The following is a 23,347-nucleotide window of genomic DNA, read 5'->3' on the forward strand; positions in this document are numbered from 1 at the left end:
TGTGTGTCACGTGACCACGCGCCTGTATGTGTGTGTGCGCGTGCATAGGACAGGTGGAATAAAAGCTGGAAAAAAGTCAGACAATCGCGCACAGTTTCCAACATTAATTTGGCAAACTAAGGACAGGCCCTGACCAATGCCTAAAAAAGCTACACTGGAAACAAAGATCTCTTTTCAGAACAATTTCTTTTTTTTGTCTGCTGTCAAACAGCAGACAGACAGTTCCAACTTTCTTTGGAGGGGTAGAAGAGATCTACCAGTGTAGAATATCCCTTTCGGTTGTATAACACAGCAGACATTATACCACTTCAGAGGGGAGACGACACTAGCTCATCCTGCATACACGCAGAGTGGATGTTAACAGCTGTATTCGTCTGCCACATGAAGAGGCCTCAATGCGATGCATTTTGACAAGCTGTGCTGTGGACTCACAGACCGGGGCTTAGAAGAAAAGACATATGGCGCACTAACCTGTTCCATACATTGTCAGTGGAAGTGGGTGGGATATTTCTGGCCTGTTTGCCTTGGAGCACAGGCCTGCTCCTCTACCCACATACATACCTGGAAACAAAGCCTCTGAGAGAAACCCACAGAGAAAGAAAAGGCAGGAGAAGGATGGAGAGAGAGAGAGAGAGAGAGAGAGAGAGAGAGAGAGAGAGAGAGAGAGAGAGAGAGAGAGAGAGAGAGAGAGAGAGAGAGAGAGAGAGAGAGAGAGAGAAAGAAAAACTGGCCACACTTTGGGCCTTTTCTTCCACTAATGACGTCTCCCAAAAACTCACCGCAAATCATCAGGCAAAAGGGCAAGCCAACCACCACGGCAAAGGCAGACACAAAAAACACCAAAAAACAAAAAAAAACTAAAAGGCATCTTGCCAGGTAAACATCCTCAAGCCTTTGGTGCACTTACCTGCACTTCTACCAAAAGAGTCGATACGTCCATGTGCAAAAATAAAGACAGCAAAAGGTGAGCGCAGAACAGTGGTCTAGCTGTAGCTGCTACTGCTGCACCACCGTGGAGCTACGTACTTCTCCAACACGGATTTGGATCGTGCCTCAGAGACCGTGCAGCAACGTTATGTACCACCGTGGTCGGCAAATTTGAACCCTCCTCTGAGGTGATGCACATCCTCCAGAAAGGCTGAGGTATCTCACGGCTAAACTCTATACAAATGTACCGCCGCCTGCAGGCACCCAAAACTCAGCCCCTTGTGGATCATCCTTTTCCCCTTATGCCGGGAGAGGCAAGGTGTTAGCTTTGGTTGCACCGGGAGATGCCTCACACACAAGGACGCGCTGTGCTATTCAAGATACTACTTCAGACTCTTACCTGGTGTAGTAGTAGACAATAAAAGTGAAGCACAGGCAGAAAAGAAAAGGAAGAACCAGGGGGGAAAAGGGAAGTGGATTCTGGGTGGAAAATGAATGCGAGAAGGGATGAAGAGAGAGCAGGTGAAAGGGTGGAGGAAAGAGAAAACAGGAAAGAAAAAGAAAGAACACATAACAGAAACACAGACAAAAGTAACTTGGTACCAGACAAAGATGAGGAGAGAGCACGCAAGCAAACAAGAGAGAGAGAAAGAGAGAGAAACAAGAGAGAAAGATAGAGAGTTAGAGAGATACAGAGAAAAAGAGAGAAAAAGAGAGAGAGGAGAGAGAGAGAGAGAGAGAGAGGAAGAGAGAGAGAGATAGAGAGAGAGATACAGAGAGAGAGAGAGAGAGAGATAGAGAAAGAGAGAAAGAGAGAGAGAGGGAAGAAGAGAGAGCGGGAAAGAGAGCAAGACAGAGCCAAGGGCATCAACAGTGTTCCTGGGTAGAGATGACCTCTGGCCATCCTCAGGCGCCTGGTTTATCTGACAGCCGGGGTAAGCCAGGCTTACTCCTAACGACTCCAGCACAACGACTCCCTCAGGTTGTTTCATCCTCACTTACAGAGGGTGCATGACAATGGGGCCCCATCACACGGCCTGACACGAGTGCCATCGAGTGTTGCAAGGAGAGGCTTGTGTTGTGTGCATGCGTGTGTGTGTGTGTTTGTGTGTGTGGTTATGGGTACACGTGTGTATGCGAGTGTGAGTGTGTGTATGCGTGTGTGGGTGCCTGCACCTGCACGCGTGTGAGAGCGAGTGAAAAAGTACCTCATGTCATCTTAGAAATCCCTTAATCTCCACACACTGGCACCCTTCAATATCAAAACTGATCTTCAAAAAAGTGACTAATGTGGCCCTGCCGTGGCCTAACGGTGGGGCACTGGGTTACTACGCTGGCGACCCGGGTTCGTTTCCGGCCCGGGTCGTTTGCCGATCCTTTCCTGTCTCTCTCACCAATCATTTCCTGTCTCTCCTCCGCTGTCCTGTCATAAATACGTAAAGGCAAAAAAGCCCTAATTTTTTAAAAAAGTGACTAATGCAAGTCATCGTCCAAGTTACCAAGACTGTACAAAATGACTAACATATCGATACTTATACAAACAAATATTTTTAATTTGTTTTTAGCTGCCTGTAAACTTTGATCATAATCACAGCAAGAGTCGTATTTCATTTGACTGCTTCTTGAGCGCGATCTCATCTGTAACTGAATAAGCCTGAGTCTGACGATACCACATCTGACTGCACTGATAGCATGCGACAGGTTGCCGTTTTGATTCACACTTTATACGTACCAGTGCCATGTCATTAGGCCATTAAAGTGCACGCCACCATCAAGCTCGTTGCCTGAAGTTTTTTAAGTCTGCCTCTGGCCTCTTTCCCTCTTCCCATCTCTCTCTCTTTCTTTCTTTCCATCCTCTCTTCCTGAACACCTCTACTGCCTCTTCTCTCGCTACCTTTCCTCTCCTCTCTCCCTGGCTCCATGTTGTCTCTCAGGTGTGGCGGTGGCAGCAGAGCGCAGGGCTGTTTGAAAGGGGCTGCAGCACCTCTCTCTCCTCTGCAGTGAAGATTAGTAACCATCAAGGGTTTGCATATTGATGCCGTGACTCATTCTGCTTGCATATTTACAGGCCTCAAAGACCGGTAGCCTGAGGTGAGAAACAAATTACATGTCTGCCCAGCCCCACGCTGCTCTCCTCTTGCTCTAGCCCTTTCTCTCCCTTTCGTTCTCCCACTATCATTCCGCCTCTCTCTCTCTCTATCACTCACTTTCTTTCTTTCCTTGTCTCTCCCCCTCTCCCCATTTATTTTTCTCTTTCTCTCTCTCTCTCTCTCTCTCTCATTCTTTCACTGCACCCCTGTTTCTCCCCCTCTTCCCATTTTTTTTTCTCTTTCTCCCTCTCATTTTCTCTCACTCTCCCTCCCTGTCTCTCTTTCATCCCTGTTTCTATTCTGATAAGGCGCCTCAGACATTGCGTCCACTGCCCACCCTGGTCAAATCCAAATAGTCTCCTCATTATTTGGATAACACACCATCAGGTTGTAGTCTTGTGGGGAGGCCGCTCACAGACTGTTGAATGCTGGGAGCTGGGCGTGTGTGTGTGTGTGTGTGTGTGTGTGTGTGTGTGTGTGTGTGTGTGTGTGTGTGTGTGTGTGTGTGTGTGTGTGTGCGTGTGTGTGTGTGTGTGTGTGCGTGTGCGTGCGCACGTGTGCGTCTGTGTGTGTGCATGTGTGTGCATGTGTGTCTGTGTGTGTGCGTGTGCGTGTGCGTGTGTTGGCCAGGGCTGGGAAGTGGGCGCGCTCGTGGGCTTTTTCTCTGGATGTTAATGAAGACGAGCGCAGTGTGAGTAAGACAGGCCAATCCTCCCACCACCAACCTGGAAGAATAACAATCCACCAACCGGGAGATAAATATGATAATGCTATTGGATTAAAATCCAATCACGGGCAGGGTTTTTTTTCGGTGTTGCCGGCATTAGCAGGGCAGTTTCCAGCAGGAACCCGAACATCATAAATAAAATGATAAAAATCCTCCGAAACGCTGAATAGTCAACTAGCCAAACCACGGAATTATTGACTTATGCATGTGCTCTTATTCAAACATGCACTTCTTCCCAAAAGTGAAACCTAACAAAATCAAACGAAGCATTATGGTTGGCCTATACCAACTCGGTGTCAAAGAAACTGCACAACAACCATTAATTCCATAAACTGCCACCGTCATAGCTGTTGGTCTAAAAAAAAAAGAGAGCATCTTAGACCAGGCTGAGGCAGACGTGGCATGTTACTATTTAATCAAAGCCTTTAATTTATCATTTAGCTGCTCAGTGATAGCCTTGCCCAGAAGATTAGAGGCTCCGGGAGGAGCGCCACTGGTGATAGCCAGGCACGATGAAGAGCATCGGACGTTCTGCGGAAAAATAGCCTAAATATTCATCTCGAAAAGTTCTGAGTGAAGTGGATCCGTGTGGATAAGGGTGGCCTTGGAGCTTTTAAAAGATTAGCGATTTTTCATTATTTATAATAGAGAGAGCCAGCCCTCTCAGTTTTACTTATTCATTCATTTATTTTCAGAAGCATGACATGAACTTAGCTTTAACCTGCACTTAAAACACTGTAATTTCTCCTGCTTGAGTCAAGTCTAACCGTCTGTGTAACAGGCCACAAACTCAGTTTTAAAATGTTGAAATGAAGACTCATGCGACTGCGCAGTAGCCGTGTCAGCGTGTCCCTATGCCTGCCGTCCAACCACTCCTTAGCACCTGGCTACAGTAGAGGCCCCCTTGGGGGAGCGCGCTATGTGGGGGCTGGGAGTACTGGTATTGGTGGTGCTGGTGGTGGGGGCTTTGGACCGGTGACAAAGTGGCAAGGGGATGGTGGTGTGATGGAGGTAGTGGAGGGAGAGGGAGGCAGGGGGGGTTGGCCCTCTGCGGTCAGGCCAGCGTCACATGGCTGGCCCACCTCCTTCCTGAAGGCAGACTGTGCAGAAAGGAGCCACCGGGGAGGCGTAAAGCTGTCACACCGGTCACTCTTTCCACGTCCCACCTCCTCCTTTCTCCTCTTCCACCCCACTCCACATCACTCCTCGCCAGTGACCAGTTTGGCAACACTCACACTCAGGAAAAGAGGGAGAGAAGAAAAAAGGGAGAGAGCGAGGGGAGGGGGAGAAATAGTGGAAGAGAGATGAAGAGAGAGAAATGATGGGAGCCTTTGGGATAGATGTGCAGTACATTTCCAGGCTGACGCAGGCAACCTTTCCTTGAAGAACTGGACTGGACTGTGTGGCGGGGGTGATGTGGGGCCACATGTGAGCAGAAGCACTCAGACTCAGCACTGGGCGGCCTCAAGACCTGCTCCCCGCCATGCACCCAAAACTGACGTAGCCTACATTGGCAAATCTTTTTTCAAATGTACGTATACAAAACTACATTTCTTTAGAACTATTGGCATTTAGCCGGTTAGTGCTAGTGTGTTGGTGATAAGCGGTAGTGCTGAACCAATGTTGTTTCTCCATGCTAGCTACACAAATTGTGGGGGGGGGGGGGCACTGCTCTGGTTTCTCGCTGAGGTATCAACAGATACGTCATCGACGTGACTTCTTTCTGATTAAAGTACTTCTTATGTATTACATATCTGCAATCGATCCCAAGGTAAAGATTGCGTGGTAATAATAATAAATACAAATAAATAAACAAAACAGTGGTGACATTCAAGCCATTCTCCCAGCACAGACAACCTCACAAAGACGCACTGCCACAAATCATCTTGAGGAGGAGCAACACCCATGAAAGGCTCTTTGCCATTTGATATGCTAATGCCAAATCATAATTATGTGGTGTGGTGTGTGTGTGTGTGTGGCTTTGATTATGTTTTCACACTTTGCAACGATTGTTTATTAATTCTTTGCTGTAGCAACAAAGCGATGCATTCATTTGTAACAGTCGTAGCAGACACCTGTTTGGGGTGTTTTGATCAAGGGAGACACACACCCATGCTTATTACAAGCCATGGCGAATGGGGTGTGTGCTTTCCATGAATACCCTCTCTCCTGATTTGGAACTTTATATGCGAACCATGATAGTGAACCTGTCTAAAATATTAATAGTTCAGATGTATTAATTATCGATGTTCAGCTCAAGTCTGCTCGGCAACAGTGAAAAAAAAGACACACACCACACACACACACACACTAATATTATCGCACCTATCACCTGACTCAAACTTCTGCACTTTGTCTGCCTTCGCAACAGGTTCATCATTATTCCGGCGCGTGGTGGTGCGTTTCACAGACACTGAGAAAATCATTTGAATGCAGAAACCCCCGGGAGAGGCGGAGAGGTAGAGAGACAGGGACATGATAGAGAGAGAGAGAGAGAGAGAGAGAGAGAGAGAGAGAGAGAGAGAGAGAGAGAGAGAGAGAGAGAGAGAGAGAGAGAGAGAGAGAGATAGAGATAGAGAGAGAGATAGAGACAGAGAGACAGAGAGAGAGAGAGAGAGAGAGAGAGAGAGAGAGATAGAGACAGAGAGACAGAGAGAGAGAGAGAGAGAGAGAGAGAGAGAGAGAGAGAGAGAGAGAGAGAGAGAGAGACAGAGAGAGAGAGAGAGAGATAGATAGAGAGAGAGAAAAGAGAGAAAGAGAGTCAGACAGCCAGAAACAGAGACAGAGAAAATGAGAGTGAGTGAGAGAAAGAGATAGACAGAGAAAGAGCCACATTGGGGAGATCTGGTGTGCACTCTCGCTGCCCTCCTGCACGTTACCTGGGTTTTAAGACATTATCATCTTTCAGGAGGCGATGAGCAAAATAGAAATTCTCCCTCCCTCTCTCCCTCCCTCCTAACTGTCTCCCTCCTCCTTCTCTCCCTCTCTCACACACACACTTGCTGCCCACTCTCTGTCTCTCTCTCTCGTTCTGGCTCCACTTAGAATATTTCGCTGGTGTTGATGCACATGCACAACCTGTCTGGCATTAGTTATGTGCTTAATAAAAAGCCGGGGAAAGGTGCCGGTGGTGGTGGAGGTGGTGGTGGTGGAGGTGGTGGAGGTGGTGGTGGGGTCTGAGCAGGGGGTGGGGTGGGGTGGAGTGGGGTGGGGTGGTGGTGTTTTGGGGGGTGGGGATGGACATGCAGAGTGAGCGTGTGCAGGCAAGCAGGCAGGCAGGCAGGCGGGAGGGCGGGTTGAGCAGGCGGATGGATTTGCCTGGCAGGGTTGGCGTCTCTCGTTTCCAGAGATAAGACCACCGGCCCCCTTATCAGTCGCACACACCCCACCCAGGAGAAGCAGTCAACACATCACTCTCTAATTACCTGCAAAGCAGAGCCCCCCTAATACAATATGCAGCCTCTCTGTCGGCCTGTCGGCCTGTTTGTCTGTCTGTGCGACTGTCTTCTTCCCCCTCTTCATGTCTCAACCTCATTTGGTTATGTGTGCATCTTTCTTTTCTCTCAGCGTTTGTCTCTCTTTCTCTCTCCCTCCCCGTCCTCCTTAGCTTCCCTCTCTCCTCGTGTGTGTGTGTGTGTGTGTGTGTGTGTGTGTGTGTGTGTGTGTGTGTGTGTGTGTGTGTGTGTGTGTGTGTGTGTGTGTGTGTGTAAGGCAGCGGTTTTCAAAGTGGGGGCCAGGGACCCCTAGGGGGCCGCAAGGGGGTGCTAAGGGGGCGGCAGCAGGTTGCAAAAATAAGCTGAATAATAATTCTTATTAATTAAGAGCTGCATTATTGCATCTCCTAACGTTACTACTGTTATCATTAGCATTTTGTATATCCCAGTGGGTATACAATATGAAGTGATGGTGATGGTGAAAGGTAAAATAGTGTGGTACGACTCATGTAAGGGGGGCTTCCAGTATATGGGTCCCTTGTAATGGTTAAGTCTGGGAACCCCTGGTCTAAGGATGATGGTGAGTGTACGGTGAGCCATCTAAATATGCACGATAGGCAATAGAGGCAAATGACATCTTCACCCACACAGGTGAGTGTGCGCCTTTGTCTATGACCATGCTACTCTATGTAAGATGCACAGACATAAGACCAGAGTGGTCATGGTCATAGACGATAGCATTGCAATAGAAAACAGGCATGAATATGCAGAACAACAGAGATATGATATACATGTCACTCATGCACACATACATACAGTACACAGGTTTACACACGGAAACATACATGCATGCACACATACATACACAAACACTCGCGACCGCTTATCTGCACAGCAATATCATGTTCTCCGTAGCAGCTTTCATAAGAAAGAAAATGCAGCAGACTCCCCTTGAGATAGTGAAAATTACGCCTGCCCTCTCCTCCATGCTACATTTCAATAAACACTATTTTATCCAATCTGCACATTTCTTTTTCCCTCCTTTCGTGTCTTACTCTTTCTGTATTTCCTTTCCATTCCTTCCTTCTTTCTTTCTTCACACTTTGTAGACACCTATCTGATTTCTCGCATATTTTTACGCCTAAAACAATTGTTCTGACATTATAAAGAATTTTTGCTCTCATCAAAGCACATTGAGTTCATTCCAGTAGCTCTGGAAAACTGCTGTGAGCTCGTGGGGCATTTTTTTTGTCTTTGCCTGCAAGTCTCCCAATCCAACCTTCTATGCTGTGTGTGTGTGTATGTGTGTGTATGTGTGTATGTCTCACATTCTTTTCCTCCTCTGGTGTCACTGTCATGTGTGCCCCCTTTCACCCCTGTCCCACACCACCGCAAGCAACGCAAGCACACCAAACACGACCAAAACCCCTGCACCCGCTACACTCAACCCAGCTCAGAGCCACCTCACATTACCAGGCAATGAAGCGGGCCCCCTTTCTCGTCCTTATTCCCTCTCTCTCTGTGTCTTTCTCCCTCTCTCTCTTTTCATTCAATTGTTTTGTAGTTGTGCGAGCGCGTGCCAGGAGGGAGGAGAAAGCCAGGCTTAACACGCGCTCCGCAATTCAGCCCAGGCCAGACGCAGACGCAGTCCCATTAACATTTAATGCCCAACTCTTCTGCCTGTGCCAGTCAGTCACGGGGGCGAGCAGCGCCCGAGAGCAACTGGAAACAAAGAGCCAGAGCTAGAGAGAAAAGTCTTGGCCTCCGAGCGTATGCATGCGCGCGCGCGCACACACACACACACACACACACACACACACACACACACACACACACACACACACACACACACACACACACACACACACACACACACACACACACACACACACACACACACACACACACACACACACACATACACTCGCACATACAGTATGCACATACAGTATGCGGACACGTACAAGCATAGAGACAGCTAGAAAGACAGACAGAGAAAGAGAAATGTATAAAAGAGAGTGAGTGAGTGAGCAAGAGTAAGTAACAGTATGCTATACCAGCAGACAAAGGGAACTCTGACGCACGCACGCACGCACGCACGCACGCACGCACGCACGCACGCACGCACGCACGCACGCACGCACGCACGCACGCACGCACGCACGCACGCACGCACGCACGCACGCACATGGATCAACATTTCGATGGCTATGGATGTAACGACGAAGGTAGGATGGCATTTCCGAATCAACTCTACTCCTAAATATGAGAGTGTGTGGGCCAAAGAGAGGTGGTGAACAATCAGCTGTCCACCTGCTGGCATGGGTAGGCTTGGGCAAAAGGCACAGAAATTGCCAGCTAGGTTTCCACATTAGCATTAGCCTACAGATTAGCCTAACCTAGACTATATGGACTATGACTACTGTATATGCACCAGAGCTTGTTATGAATGTAACCGTCTAACCACCCCCCCCCCAATAAAAGCAATAAAAAGTTGATCACGAAAAAAAAAAAGATTAGCCTAACCTACAGATTTAATGCAGGTGGCTGCAGCTTTACATTATGTGTGGCCACTGACATACCTGCGAGGACTTAAAAAGCTGGTCAAGTGATGCTAATTGATTTCATTTCGTAGTCTGCAATGTGTTTATTGTGTGTGTGTGTGTGTGTGTGTGTGTGTGTGTGTGTGTGTGTGTGTGTGTGTGTGTGTGTGTGTGTGTGTGTGTGTGTGTGTGTGTGTGTGTGTGTGTGTGTGTGTGTGTGTGTGTGTGTGTGTGCGCGTGTCGTTGTGATGCAAAAAAGTGGGAGGTGCGGTAAGGTGGTGCTGGGTGCGGAGAGGGGGTGCGGAGTGCGGGGTGGGGTGGCTGGGTGCATTGGCATCCAGGTTCCATGCGCTCACCAAACAAAACCGCACGCTCCCCCTGTTCTCCCTCTGATTATGCTCCTGCAGAAAGTGCTGTGAGCGCCTGACAAAGCCCAATAAATAGTTTATACGATGCATAATGTGCGGCGCGAAGCTCCAGGGAGAGAGGAAGAGGGCGTCCTCGCGAGGCTGCATCTGCTTTGAATTCCTAATGACACTCCTGTTAACATTACCGGCTCGGCTGTGCAGAGGGGGGACCGCAAGGGACCCACACACTGGGAGCCGAGGAGACGGGGTGCCGCACAGCTACTTTGCACACATACACACACACACACACACACACACACTAGCAAGCACACTAGTGCTATCCCACCTGCACACGTACGTGTCTGCACCTATGAGTGTGTGTGTGTGTGTGTGTGTGTGTGTGTGTGTGTGTGTGTGTTGTTTGGTGGCGTGTTTATTGTGGACACACAAACAGGCTCAGACACACTCACACACGATCACACACACGTGTCCGTGCGCGTGTAACGCACGCACACGAGCATGCACGCATGCACACACACACACACACTCCTACCTTGGATAGGCTTGAGACTAATTCTGAGCGCTCACTCTACCATGAGGTCTCTTTTCAAGCCCTGCATTGAGTCAGAAAGCAGTACTCTCTCCCCTGGCCTCCTCTCCCATTTTCAAAGCCTTGTTATCATGGAGCTCCCCACCCCACCTCTGTATTGAGAGTGTCACGAGACACCAGAGCTAAAAAACGTGTCAGAACTCCTGATTAACAGCAAAAGCAATCAGGAGCCTCCACAGAATGCGCCGACTGTCTGTCTGTGTGTCTGTGTGTCTGTCTCTCCCCCTGTCTGTTTATTAGCCGTCTCTATTGCGCACAGAGCAGGTAGCCCGCCAGCCAGCCAGCCAGCCAGCCGGCGAAGCTTCTCTCGCTGCTCATCGTCTTTGGCACTCACCAATCAGCTGTTGGGCTGATACAGTTGAAACTCTGGTGGAGAGTGAAAAAAAGAGCTCTCTGGCAAATGCAGATGCGTTGGACAGAGTTATTACAAGGAACACGCTGCCAAAAAGTTCCCCCTTATAAATGTAGGCTGCATTACGGGACATTTCCATACTGCTGACCAAAGAAGTTGTAATTGCACAGCTAAAAGACTTCAAATGTGCGTGTAATTCCTGAAGGTAAGTGGAGGTGGAATTAGGTACTTGTAATGGAGGATTTGCTTGTTTTTTTCCCCTGCTTGATTGCTGGACAACTTCCCCATCTTTGCATCACAGAGCATTAAAGTCCATTTTGCGGAGTCTCCATGTATTACTGTACGATTCAGTGTTCAAAAAAATTACACATTTTGCCAAAAGAAATTGGGGCAAACATGAAGGCATTTTGTCTTCACTTGTCATACGTTACCGTATTTGCATACGCATGTAATTAATCATTTCAACAAAATCAATTTGTTGTACACATGGTTCTGCACTACTACACCTTTTTTATATGTTCTAAAAGATGCCAAGTGCAAAATGACCAAACACGAACACCGAGTGTTTACAAAGATCTGGAGAGGAAATACATCTCCTCTGTAATGTGAACGGACATAGCGCTCTGTTGCCATCTCCATCTTGATTGATTTTCTCATCTAAGTGGCATAAGCCCAGTACAGGGTCTGCCTAGCCGGCCTCTCCCACTGACCAGCACAGGAAACAGAGAAATCCACTTATTAGACAAAGGTCACCATCACACAAAGGGGGTTAACACCACCGTCCGGCTGGCCAGAACCCTCTCTGCAGGGAGCAGCCAGACCCCTTCCCTCCGTGGTGGAGAAGAGAGAGAGAGGGGCGGGTGGGGGGGCAGGGGGCAGGAGAAAAGGTGTGGCTTGGGAGGTGGGTGGGTGGAACAGTGGGGGGTGGCGAAAGGGATGGACGGCGGCTGTGGTGTCGAGCTGTTGTGAAGAGTGAGGAAAGGGGACGCAGGGAGCAGATAGACGGAGAAGATAGAGCGCTTCATTCCATGTGTGACTGCACGATTTTACGCAGATGCTAAAGAAGATCGAGAGCTCCAACGTGCACCCTGTGCCCAACTCCTGGTTTTCCTGAGGACCTCTAAGCTGAAACCACTTCCTCATTTCCACATGTACATAATTCTGGGCTACAAGTGTGGTCTTTTTTTCAGACGACAGAGCCTGCCACATTGACATGACCTTTACTTCGTCATTTCAGTGGCAACTACGCTGCATGCACAGCCAAGCTCACATGTGGCCGGTTCAACCTACTTGAATCTGTTGCAATAGCAAGCTGAGCTAAGTCACCAGCACAGAATAATATCGGTGGCTAAAGTGTTGATAAAGTGTTTTTGAAGGATGGAGGAGAGGAGAGCGAAGAGAGGAGCAAAAAGAGAGAAAGGAGGAGGAGGAGGAGGAGGAGGAGGAGGAGGAGGCAGCGAATTAGAGCCCCCCTCTGCCCCTGCCCTGGCTCGACCTTCCCCAGGGGAGCAAAGGGGGCCGTGACGGCAGGATGCAGAGCCCGCCACGGAAACCCGATCCTCAGCCGTGCTGGAGCCAAGGGGGGAGCCCCTGAGGCCCAGCCGCTGAGCCGAGAGAAGGGGCTGCTGGGGTGGAGGCATTCCACCATCCGCCCTGCCCCGGCCCCAACCGGGTCTCCAGGGGAGCATTCTTCCCACCCTATCCCTGCCTAAGACGCTGTCTCCGGGGAGACATTCCAGCAGCCCTGCCCAAGCCTCCGGAGAGTCCCTGGTGGATGGGGTGAGAGTTGGAGCGAGGTGGGGTGGGGTGGGGGTGTAGGAAAGGGCAGTGTGATACAGATGGGGAGGGTGTGTGTGTGTGTGTGTGTGTGTGTGTGTCTCTCTTTGGGGGGCGGGGGATGCAGGAGAACATTCTTGCAGCCCTGCCCCAGTCGAAGAAGACTTGGTCTCACGGGAGACATTCCTGCAGCACTTTCTTTCTGGCCTCTCTCTGTCTCCGTTTCTCCCTCCTTCTCTCTCTCTCTCTCTCTCTCCTTCTCTCTCTCTCCTTCACCCTCTCCCTTTCTCCCCTTATATCTCTCTCCCTATCTTACCCTCTCTCTTCCAGGTTCTTCTTCCGCAGTCCAGCATTAGCAGGATCAATAGCACCGATCGCATCAGGGACACAGGGCGATCCATAGCCCTGGATTCCCCTAGCGCAGTGCAGTGGTCATGACTTAAGTGCATAGAAAGGTGTTAAAGCTGCTGCAGTCTGGGCCAGACGACGGCAGCCATTGATCGAGGTGACATGTTACATCTTGCATCTCTTTCTCCCTCTCTCTCTCTCTCTCTCTCTCTCTCTCCTTGCTTCCTTCCTTCCTTCCTTCCTTGATTCTGTCGTTCTGTCTCTCCCTCTCACACTCTTTTTCTTTCTGTCTTTCTCTCGTTCCTTCATGCTTGCTTTCCTCAGTTGTTTTCCCTTTAGGTCACTCTCTTTGTGTTTTGGGTGGGGTCCACATGTTTCTCCATGATTTTATATTATTTTGTTGTGTTGTGTCTAAAATGAAAGGTGGACCAGTGTTATTTGCACCATTCATGAATTAATTTTGGCATTTATTAATGCTGAGTGTCCCTCATTTCTATTGTTTAATTATGTTTGATTGTCAGATAAATCTGTCCCTTTACTATAAATATAATGGTAGATGTAAGGATTTAGAGTTAATGATAATGAGTATTAGTAGTGACTAAGGGATTCATTTTAAGAGCAGAAAAAATATGAATACCAAGCTGAAATGATGGGCTCCTTGCTGTTTTGGTAAAAAAAAAATGTGTTTCCAGAATACAAAATATAATCAAATTAAAATATAATGTAGTTTTGGTGCAATTACTTGAAAGCAATTATTTGGTAATCAATCAATTATCTGTTTGAGAATAGGCTTTGGATCACAACCCCCACAGACAATCAAACCTTAGTAATTACTGGTTATTTGTCTGAGACTGACATTAATTTGAGGTTACACAGTGCAAAGGCAAGGTCAACAGAGAGTGAGCCAGAGTGGGGAAGAGAAGAGAAGAGAAGAGAAGAGAAGAGAAGAGAAGAGAAGAGAAGAGAAGAGAAGAGAAGAGAAGAGAAGAGAAGAGAAGAGAAGAGAAGAGAGAAAAGAGAAGAGAAAAGAGAAAGAGAAGAGGTGGAGATACTTTGGAAAACATGTCATATTAAGATATGCCTTCAATGTAGTCCTGAACCCCAGTCGACAAGTGGCTGCATGGGCCTAGCAACCATTAATTAGACTACAGCCTTCCACACACACACGCACACACTCGTATCCGACTACAGTATTTTCACTGTGGTTTAATAACAATGCATAAATTCATTTGAAACCTCTCTGTGTTATTCTACTGAAGAAATCCTTGAATCAATCTTGAGCTGAGCATCCATACATACCCTACTTAAGACATGGAAAAGAATGAAAAATACTGTGCAACACATAAATAATTCCTTTTTGGCACGCATACACATACACAAATACACTTTATTTCTGTGTTCTATAAAACAAAAACTCAATACCAACAAAAACTCGAGACACACTCCAGGGAGAAACTCTGGCATTGGCTAGCTAGCTAGCATAAATCATTAATTCAATTAAGCTGGCCATCGCAATATTGGGACTGCTGGAATAAAATAGGAAAACGTAATCATCATTAACCTACAAATCGACCAATAATATATCCTGTCAGAAATAATATCGCAGGTGGTGTGTGTGTGGGCTTGGTGGGCGATAAGGAGGACAGTGCCAGTCCACCCAACGTGGATTCGGGAAGCACTCAGCTGACATCATTAGTTCTCCGCTGCCACCTTGTCAGAGTATTTTTAGCCATGTTCATACATCAGCCAGCCAATGACATGGCCTGCCAGTGGTGCTCCACTACAGTACTTGGGGAAGTGCTCTTGAGTTTTGCTTGTTTTTTTTTTTCTCTCTGTGGGGATGTGAGATGTGCGCGCGTGTGTGTGTGTGAGGTCTAATCGAATGTATTAGACAGAGGGTGTAGCCAAAATACACATGGACTGGAAAGACTGAGAAAGAGAAAGATAAAGAGAAAGAGAAAGAGAAAGAAAAAGAGATGGAAGGAGAGATGGGGACATTGAGTGATAAATAAAGTCTGAGCAATAGATTCAGGGACAAAGAGAGAAAGAGAATGCATGTGTATGTGTGCGAGAGAGAGAGAGAGAGAGAGAGAGAGAGAGAGAGAGAGAGAGAGAGAGAGAGAGAGAGAGAGAGAGAGAGAGAGAGAGAGGGAGAGATGAGGAACAGCAGTTGTGGAAAGTGGTACATTTATTGCTAATGCTGTTGGAATTTGTGATGGTGGCAGCATTTCCTTCGGCTAAGAGCACATTTAATGATATCCATGTGTAAGAATTAGTGCGCGATTGTGTTCCTGTGGTGTGCGTATCAGAGATAGAATTACGGGGGGAAGAAGAGACACTGTGGAGAGAAAATGAAGTAGAGGGAATTAGAGTGAAGAAAAACAAGACAAAGGGGAAAGAAAAGCAGGAAGAAAAAGACAGAGGAAAACAGGATAAAAGACAAAGGACAGAGGGAAAAAAGAAAACAATATACACCAAGGGGGAAATGGAGGGTGAGAGAGAGAGAGAGAGAGAGAGAGAGAGAGAGAGAGAGAGAGAGAGAGAGAGAGAGAGAGAGAGAGAATGGGCATGCACATGTGTGGTTATGTGTGAATGTGTCTTGAGTGTGTGTGTGTGTGTGTGTGTGTGTGTGTGTGTGTGTGTGTGTGTGTGTGTGTGTGTGTGTGTGTGTGTGTGTGTGTGTGTGTGTGTGTAAGAGAGTGTGCAGAGAGGAATGCATAAAAAGAGAAAGAAAGAGTGTGAAAGAGAGATAGAGAGAGAGCTAATGAATGAAGAGAAAGAAAGAGTGTGAAAGAGAGATATATAGTACAGTGCCGCCAGGTACTATTGGCACCCTTGAAGTTTAAGTACATTATGGGACATATCTCCAGAAAACAAATAATATGGTCAACCATGATTTTTCTATAGATAGCTTGTGGTTGAAACTAAATATAAAAAATATCAACAGCATTAAATACTAAACTATGAGAGGGAAATAATTGAAGATGGTAAAGTTCCCGGGATCACTGGTATTGGCACCCTTTACTGGATACCATTTTGGAAACCTAATTTGACTCAATTATGGTAAATCGCAAATGGGAATCACCTTTGACTAATTGCTTTTGCCCATAGAACATGAATTAGGCAAGGAATTATGATATTTGTGTTTAAATAGCCACCTGTTACATCTTGTGTGTCTTTCACCAATCTGAAGACAGAGGAGCTGCCTGAGGACACCACAAATAGGCCTACTATTATTTACAAAAACAAGACCTCCAAATAATAAAAGGTCATCTCAAAAGACCTTGGGAAACCATTTTCAACACTGTGTTGTGTTATTCAGAAATCTGCCAAACATGGAGCTGTAAAGAACATCCTTGGATGTGGGGGGTAGAGGAAGATATTATGATAAAAGTCTTTGGAAGTCGGTGCAAATAATGAAAAAACACAGGGACTAACATCTACAGCAGTGCTTCCCAACCTTTTTTGTCCTGCGTACCCCCTTAGCAACTTTTTCATATGATGAGTACCCCCTCGCCCTCATTCAGGCTCTGTTCCTCTATTCCAGCGTGACTACACTCAATATATTTGTTATTATTAAATTTTTCCGCGTACCCCTTGAGGTGTGCTCGCGTACCCCTAGTGGTACACGTACCCCTGGTTGGGAAACACTGATCTACAGACCTGACGGTCAACTTTGAACTGTTCTGGGTAGTTTTTTTCAATAAGCACCCCGTGTTAAACACTACACAAAGTAGTGCCTTTTGGTTGGAGAGCAAGGCAGACCACATTGCTTAATAAAAGTCATAACAGGGAACACCTGACGGCTGTATGAAAAAATACAGGCCTAGCACAGCCCTTTTAAGAATGTTTTAAGGTCAGATGAAGCAATAGCACAGTTTTTCAGTGACTCACACAAACAGCATGTTTGCATACTCTGCAAGAAAGTCTTTAAGGAAAAGGACACCCTACCAAAAAGCAAGCATGGTGTCCGATCCATAATATTATGTCACCCCATTGTTGCATCAGGTATTGGAGGATTTGACCGTATCACAGGTATCATGACAGGCATCATGACATGACAGGTATCATCATTTACAGTAAAATGTGTAACCATGGCAAGAACACTTGGTTTGAGTTGAACATCATGTGCACTCCAGAAAGACAAAAACCCAAAGAACACAACCAAATAATGCACAGTGGATTGGTTGTAAAAATGAAAGAACACAGTCATTGATGAAAACCAAAACCTTCAGAGGCTGCCATTGCTGTCTAATAGTGTGCAATTAACCCTTGAAGGAGGGGTGCCAATATTCCTGGACATGCCCTTTTAAATGTTTTTGCTTGAAATTACAAAATGCACTTGGAAATAAATACTTGGCAATTCCAAATATCTTATAATGTTCAATTAAAAGATCCTGATGGTAAAAGTTGTGTATATTTCCATTTATTTCTGGATATATTGCACAATTTGTACATAAAATTAAGGGGTGCCAATACTAACTGGCGGCACTGTATATACAGATAGAGAGCAAGAGATAGAGAGCAAGAGAGAGAGAGCGAGAGAGAGAGCGAGAGAGCGCGCGAGAGAAAGAGAGAGCGCGCGAGAGAGAGAGAGCGCAAGAGAGAGAGAGCGAGAGAGAGAGAGAGAGAGTGCGAGAGAGAGAGAGAGCGAAAGCGAGCTAGCTAGCACTGCTAGGCTTGGCGCGGTGGGCTGAGCGTTGTTTACCTGTCAGCTGGCATTGATTAATCTTGTGTTCGGTGAGATCGCTCAGTGACTCGAACACCTGCCGGCAGCCGTCGCAGCTGTGCAGTGTGGCCTCCTCGTCCTCCTCCTCCCCCTCCTCGCCCTGCTCCGGAGACAGACGCCTCTTGCTCAGACGGCTGTCCTCCGCATCCTCCGCCACCCCCTCTTGGCCGAAGTCTGGATCTGTGGGATGCAGAGAGGAGAGGGAGAGAGAGACATGATGATGGGCTCTGGTCTCCAATGACAACCGCTGGGTCATGGCAACATCGACAACATCATCTATGCGCTGAGGCATTATAATGTGATCTACAGTACAGGCGGAGAGACTGACTGCCGCACAGGTGTGTACACAACAAAAAAAGGCAATGTCAATTCAACTCTTACAGAGTCAATGTAGCACCCTCTCGAGTGTATTTGGTCCTAGAGTACTCTTTAAGTGTTGAATTAACACTGCATATTTTCCTGTGTATGTTGTATTCAGTTGTGAGGATACTATAGGGCAATGTGTGTGCGTGCGTGTGTGTGTGCGCGTGCGTGTGTGTGTGTGTGTGTGTGTATGTGTGTGCGCACGCTGTGTGTTGCATTCAGTTTTGAGGATGCTATAGGGCAACACGTCTCGCTCTATTCTTTGCCACTGTTTCGTTATCAGGGCTTTCTATGCACATCCCGCTGCACTGTAATCATACCACAACTCTACAGTACACCAGATTAAAACATTGCTACCAGAGTGAGACTTTCCATTTCGTCTTATTTTGTTTCTTTTTTTCCCCCATCTTTTCTTTTAAGGATTTCTTCATTTGCTAAAGGACTTGGCTTTTCCAAGAGTCGTTTCAATCGAGAGATCAACTCTGCAGCTACTGCAGGGGGAAAACAAAGAGGCAGAAAAGAAAGGAGGCACTCGGCACTGAAATTGGTGTGTGTTACATCCTCAATGTGACACACTTCCCTGAATAATTTAGCCTTCCTCGCAGGCAGCCGCGGGTCGCACACATCAATATTCTCCTATCTGCAATCTCGTCTTTCAAACACAATGCGGGGCCTGAATACGTGTTTGGCGATCAGCACTGAAGACAGACGAGGGGGGGACCGAGGCAAACCTTTTCTGTCTGATTGCTAAATGCAGTCAAACATTTTGAATTTATATATGTGAAATACTATGAGATGGCCTGCCCATTTGAATTGACTTTGATAAAGGCTGTAGTACATCGGCGGCCTTAGATAAGACTTCCTTTGCTCGTTTGTAAAACAATCATTTCATTGAATTCTATAATTATGTACATTCACCGTGGATTTACGGTCATCATATCCATATACTATAGTGTGGGTGCATGGCAGTAGAAATGCCATTATAACTGAACCCTGATGTAACCTATTACACATGCACATGCGCGTGTAGTGTGCTCTCTCTCTCTCTCGCTCCAGAAACAAGGCAGTTCCAAACTACAGATTATATTTCAGATAACGTGTAATGCAATTACATGGTGCATTTCCAACTAAATGTCACAATTTCACAATGCACTGGAGGACGCAATAATAAATTTCCATTTAAAGCAAATAAATAAGCCGGCCTAAATTTATGGAAGGCCGCATATGACGTATGCCGGTGGTCTGCAACTGAGCAAGGACCCGTGGCATCAGTCCTGGGTTGAGGTGGTAATATTACTTGGTGACAGAGATGAGCCTTGACTTGTGTATTTACACCCCCACCATGATGTGGCTGCACCGCCCTACATCGCCTCAATATTATTTACATGACACCGGCCCCAGTCAGTGTTGCCAGATTGGGCTGTTTCCTGCTCATTTGGGCAGCTTGGAATGGTCGTTTGAGAGTTAAAAATATGGGGGGGAGAAAGGCATTTGGGCGGGTTTTTCTACAGATATATGGCCATAAAGATCTATACATGGGTTCTAAATTTTGTTTATTACCTGACTGCGAACCTAGCTGCGCACAACTCGACCTCTGGTTGTTGGAAACCGCTGTCGGTCAAACAATTAGCCCACATGGTTGGCTGCCAGTGTCTTGCCCCTCCTCATAACATCGTGTTGATAAACCCATGAAAGAACCCATGTATAGAATTTAGCTCAAATTGGGTGGTTGACAAATGATTTAGTGCTTCCGCCGGGTAGGAACTTTGAGCTATTTTTTTGGCTGGAAATGATCAGTCTCATCTGGCAACCCTGGCCTCAGCACACACCACCACCACCCCCACCACCCCCACCACCACCGTGCAGTGTGTGCTTACACTGGGCGTCTTCATTAAAGAAGGAAAAAAGGAAGCCTGGCCATGAGGAGTGTGACATTCCTTGAGGAGCGTCTGTCCAGTACTCATCAAGGCCACCCAGGATTCTTTCCTCTAAGTCATTCCCCCCAACCAACCCCTACGCATCTATGCGTACACACACACTTGCACAGAGCACACACGCACACACTCCATACACACACACCCGATAGCACCACCACTAACTCAACGCCCCCACATGCACACACACCACGCACACGTACCCCAGACACCACCACCATCTCCACTACCACCAACAGCAACCGCCCCCGCACACTAACTCTTCCCTCCAAGCCGCCCCCATACCAAACTCCCTTGCCCATCTCACGCCAAGTATTGATGTAACCTCACACCCCTCCATTGTCCTGCTCTCCTGGCGATGGAGGCTTGTGGAACATGCCCTCTAAAAATATCAGGACACGGCTCCCCCCGCTGGGACCAGCAGAGCGGAGCGGAGAGGGGCGCGGGGCGGGAGGCGCTGGGAGGAGATGCAAATCCCCCGGCTCTCAGTCTTCGCAGATGCAGACGCCTCCTTCCAAGGAGAGAGGAGCCTGACTGGGCACCGCTCCAGGCCAGCCAACCTTAGTATGTATGGTCAACTTGACACACTGGGGAGGGGGCTTGGGGAGGGGGGTTGGAGATGAGCAGGGTGCGGGGTGTTTCGTGGTGCTGGGGATGGGGATGGGCTTGGGGATGCATGGTGTTGATGAGTGAGTGGGTGGGTGGGTGGGTGGAGGTGGACACATCCCACAGGCCCCCAGGGTTCTAGAACTTCTAGAGGCCTGTTTCCAGGCAGACATCTTGGCATGACCTTTCCTTGAGCTGCTCAACTTGGTTGGCGGTGTCAAATCAGTTTGAATTTATTACTGAAAAGTTAAATCTTGTTTCCCCCCTGCTTTCCTCCTCCAAATGATCATACTCATTGAATTATATTTCACCATGCCAATGTGCAACTGGCAGTCAAGGCATGAAACATCAGACTCTGTAATTCGTTGGCAGAACGGCTGGCCCAATACAACTGCACCACATCACACATTCTTCCCTGATGAAACACAGAATGACGACAACAAAAATCGAGGACTGAGAGGAAAAAAAGGGGAAAAAAAGAGAGAGAGGAAAAACGAAAGTACCCCGCCATCTTCTTGCCATCACCTCTCTCTCTCTCTCTCCCCTGACTGTAGTTCATTTGGTCCTGCGCACCAAGCTGTAGCGTCTCTGATTTGAACTGTCCAATAGGTCACTCTTTGTTCTTGCCAGGAGAGAAATAAATCAGGGCCATTAAGGCAATAATGTTGTATAAATGCAGATGGCTTCACCTCTGCCGTCCTAACAGGCTAACTTGGGGACCGACCACGGCAAGGTCAATGGCCAAGGCGAGGGGATTAGAGTTCAGTGTCGATACAGAGTTCCAGAGTGTCTGGGTTTAGGGCCCACTAATCCATTAGATCTGGACATGCTCCTGTCTGAATCCCCCACTGAACGGACGGGGGATCAATGGCGGCGGAGTAAGACAGCCTGCCAATCAGGAGCCCTGAACTCTCACTCTGGCTGCCTCGCCATGGCGATGACTAGTGGAAGACTTACTGTAGGGGGTGAAGGAATGCGGCACATTCTCAACACACTATATAGATATTCGACACAGTCTCTGACCCACCAACGTACTGTGTGTGTATGTGTGTGTGTGTGTGTGTGTGTGTGTGTGTGTGTGTGTGTGTGTGTGTGTGTGTGTGTGTGTGTGTGTGTGTGTGTGTGTGTGTGTGTGTGTGTGTGTGTCAAAAGGTTTACGGTAATGCATAAATCAGTCACCATGTTATTGTAAAATATTATGTTCAGGTCAAGATATATGGGGGTGATAGCACTTACAGTATGTATATAAGCCATAAGGGAAAAAAATTGAAATTATTTTTCCAAGAGCGTGTTATTTTTTTATCAGTATAACTATAGACAGAAATGACCTTTTAATAAAGTCATCATGAGATCACACAGGCATAATGACCACTGTTTGTTCTTGTATGCTTTTCTGCTTTCATTCATACACAGCCATTGTTGCATTAGTGATGGGCGCTACTACGGTGGCTGAGGTGGTCTGTTATGTTTGTATTTGTCCTCTGAGGACAGTGATTGATCCCGTTTGAAGTAAGCCGTGCAATATTTTATGTGTTCCTCTCTCCATCCATCATAGTCCGGCCCACCCAAGCAGTGCGTAGCGCCTCGCTGACATTCATCATTCCAGAACTTTCATCTCGCGAAAGCGGGGGCTGACACTCTCTAACCCGCCACCCCCCCGCCACCCTAATATTATTGAGTATTTCTGCTCTTAAATATTTATAGTGTTTTAATTGATGTTCTTTCCTCTGCTCTGTCGCCCCCCCACCAAGGGTCCCCAGCTCCCCTGCCAGGCCGTCTCCCTGAACCCCTGCCCCCCCCCCCCCCCCCCCCCCCACACCGCCCCACACCACTTCACCCCCCCACCCGCCATGCTCGGGCGTCTCCCACTGTGACAGGAGGGGGGGCGGCCCTGCACTCTGGCCACAAGCCCCCAACCGCCACTGCCTGCCAATCCTTCAAACCACAGGAGAGACACGCCGAGAGACAGAGGGGGAGAAGGAGAGAGACAGTGGGAGAGAAAGAGCAAGAGAGAGAGGAGAAAAGGAGAGGTGGGGAGAGGAAGGCAGAGAGGGAGATGGGGGGGGGGGGGGGGGAGAGAGAGGGAGATGTGGAGGAGGAAGGACAGGAAGAAAAAGGAGAAAAAGAAAGGGAGATAGAAATTATGAGAGAGAGAGAGAGAGAGAGAGAGAGAGAGAGAGAGAGAGAGAGAGAGTGAGAGTGAGAGTGAGAGTGAGAGAGAGAGAGAGAGAGAGAAAAGGAAAAAAAGCAAAGAATGCAAATTAAAGGAGAAGAGAAAGGACATGCAAAGAGGGAGCCAGACACACGACCACAGAGAGAGAGACAGACAGAGAGGGGGAAAGGACAGGACAGGACAGGACAGGGGGAGTCCGGACGTATATCCACATAGAAAGGGGGGGACTTGTCAAAGGAGCACTGAACGAGAAATCCACATCCATGTGGCAAGAGACGCCAAGCAATCTGGAAGCGACCGAGGAAAGTCTTTAAAAAAAACTCTCTTAAATCTTCCCGCGAAGACAGAAACACTGACTGGAAAAATAAACCAGGCCGACCAGATTTGG

At 47.6% G+C, this 23,347-nt stretch overlaps 1 protein-coding gene across 4 annotated transcripts in view; it reads right to left on the reverse strand.

Annotated features, from left to right (window-relative positions):
• Positions 1-23,347, reverse strand: part of LOC134465600 (zinc finger protein 521) — a 133,144-nt gene that overhangs the window by 93,569 nt on the left and 16,228 nt on the right. For all 4 annotated transcript variants that reach the window (XM_063219354.1, XM_063219353.1, XM_063219352.1 and 1 more), the window contains exon 3: positions 17,863-18,063. In XM_063219354.1, coding sequence (XP_063075424.1) covers positions 17,863-18,063 — 201 coding nt within the window. The remainder of the gene's footprint in view (positions 1-17,862; positions 18,064-23,347) is intronic.

This window comes from Engraulis encrasicolus, chromosome 16, assembly GCF_034702125.1.
Source record: "Engraulis encrasicolus isolate BLACKSEA-1 chromosome 16, IST_EnEncr_1.0, whole genome shotgun sequence".
Taxonomy (NCBI): Eukaryota; Metazoa; Chordata; class Actinopteri; order Clupeiformes; family Engraulidae; genus Engraulis; species Engraulis encrasicolus.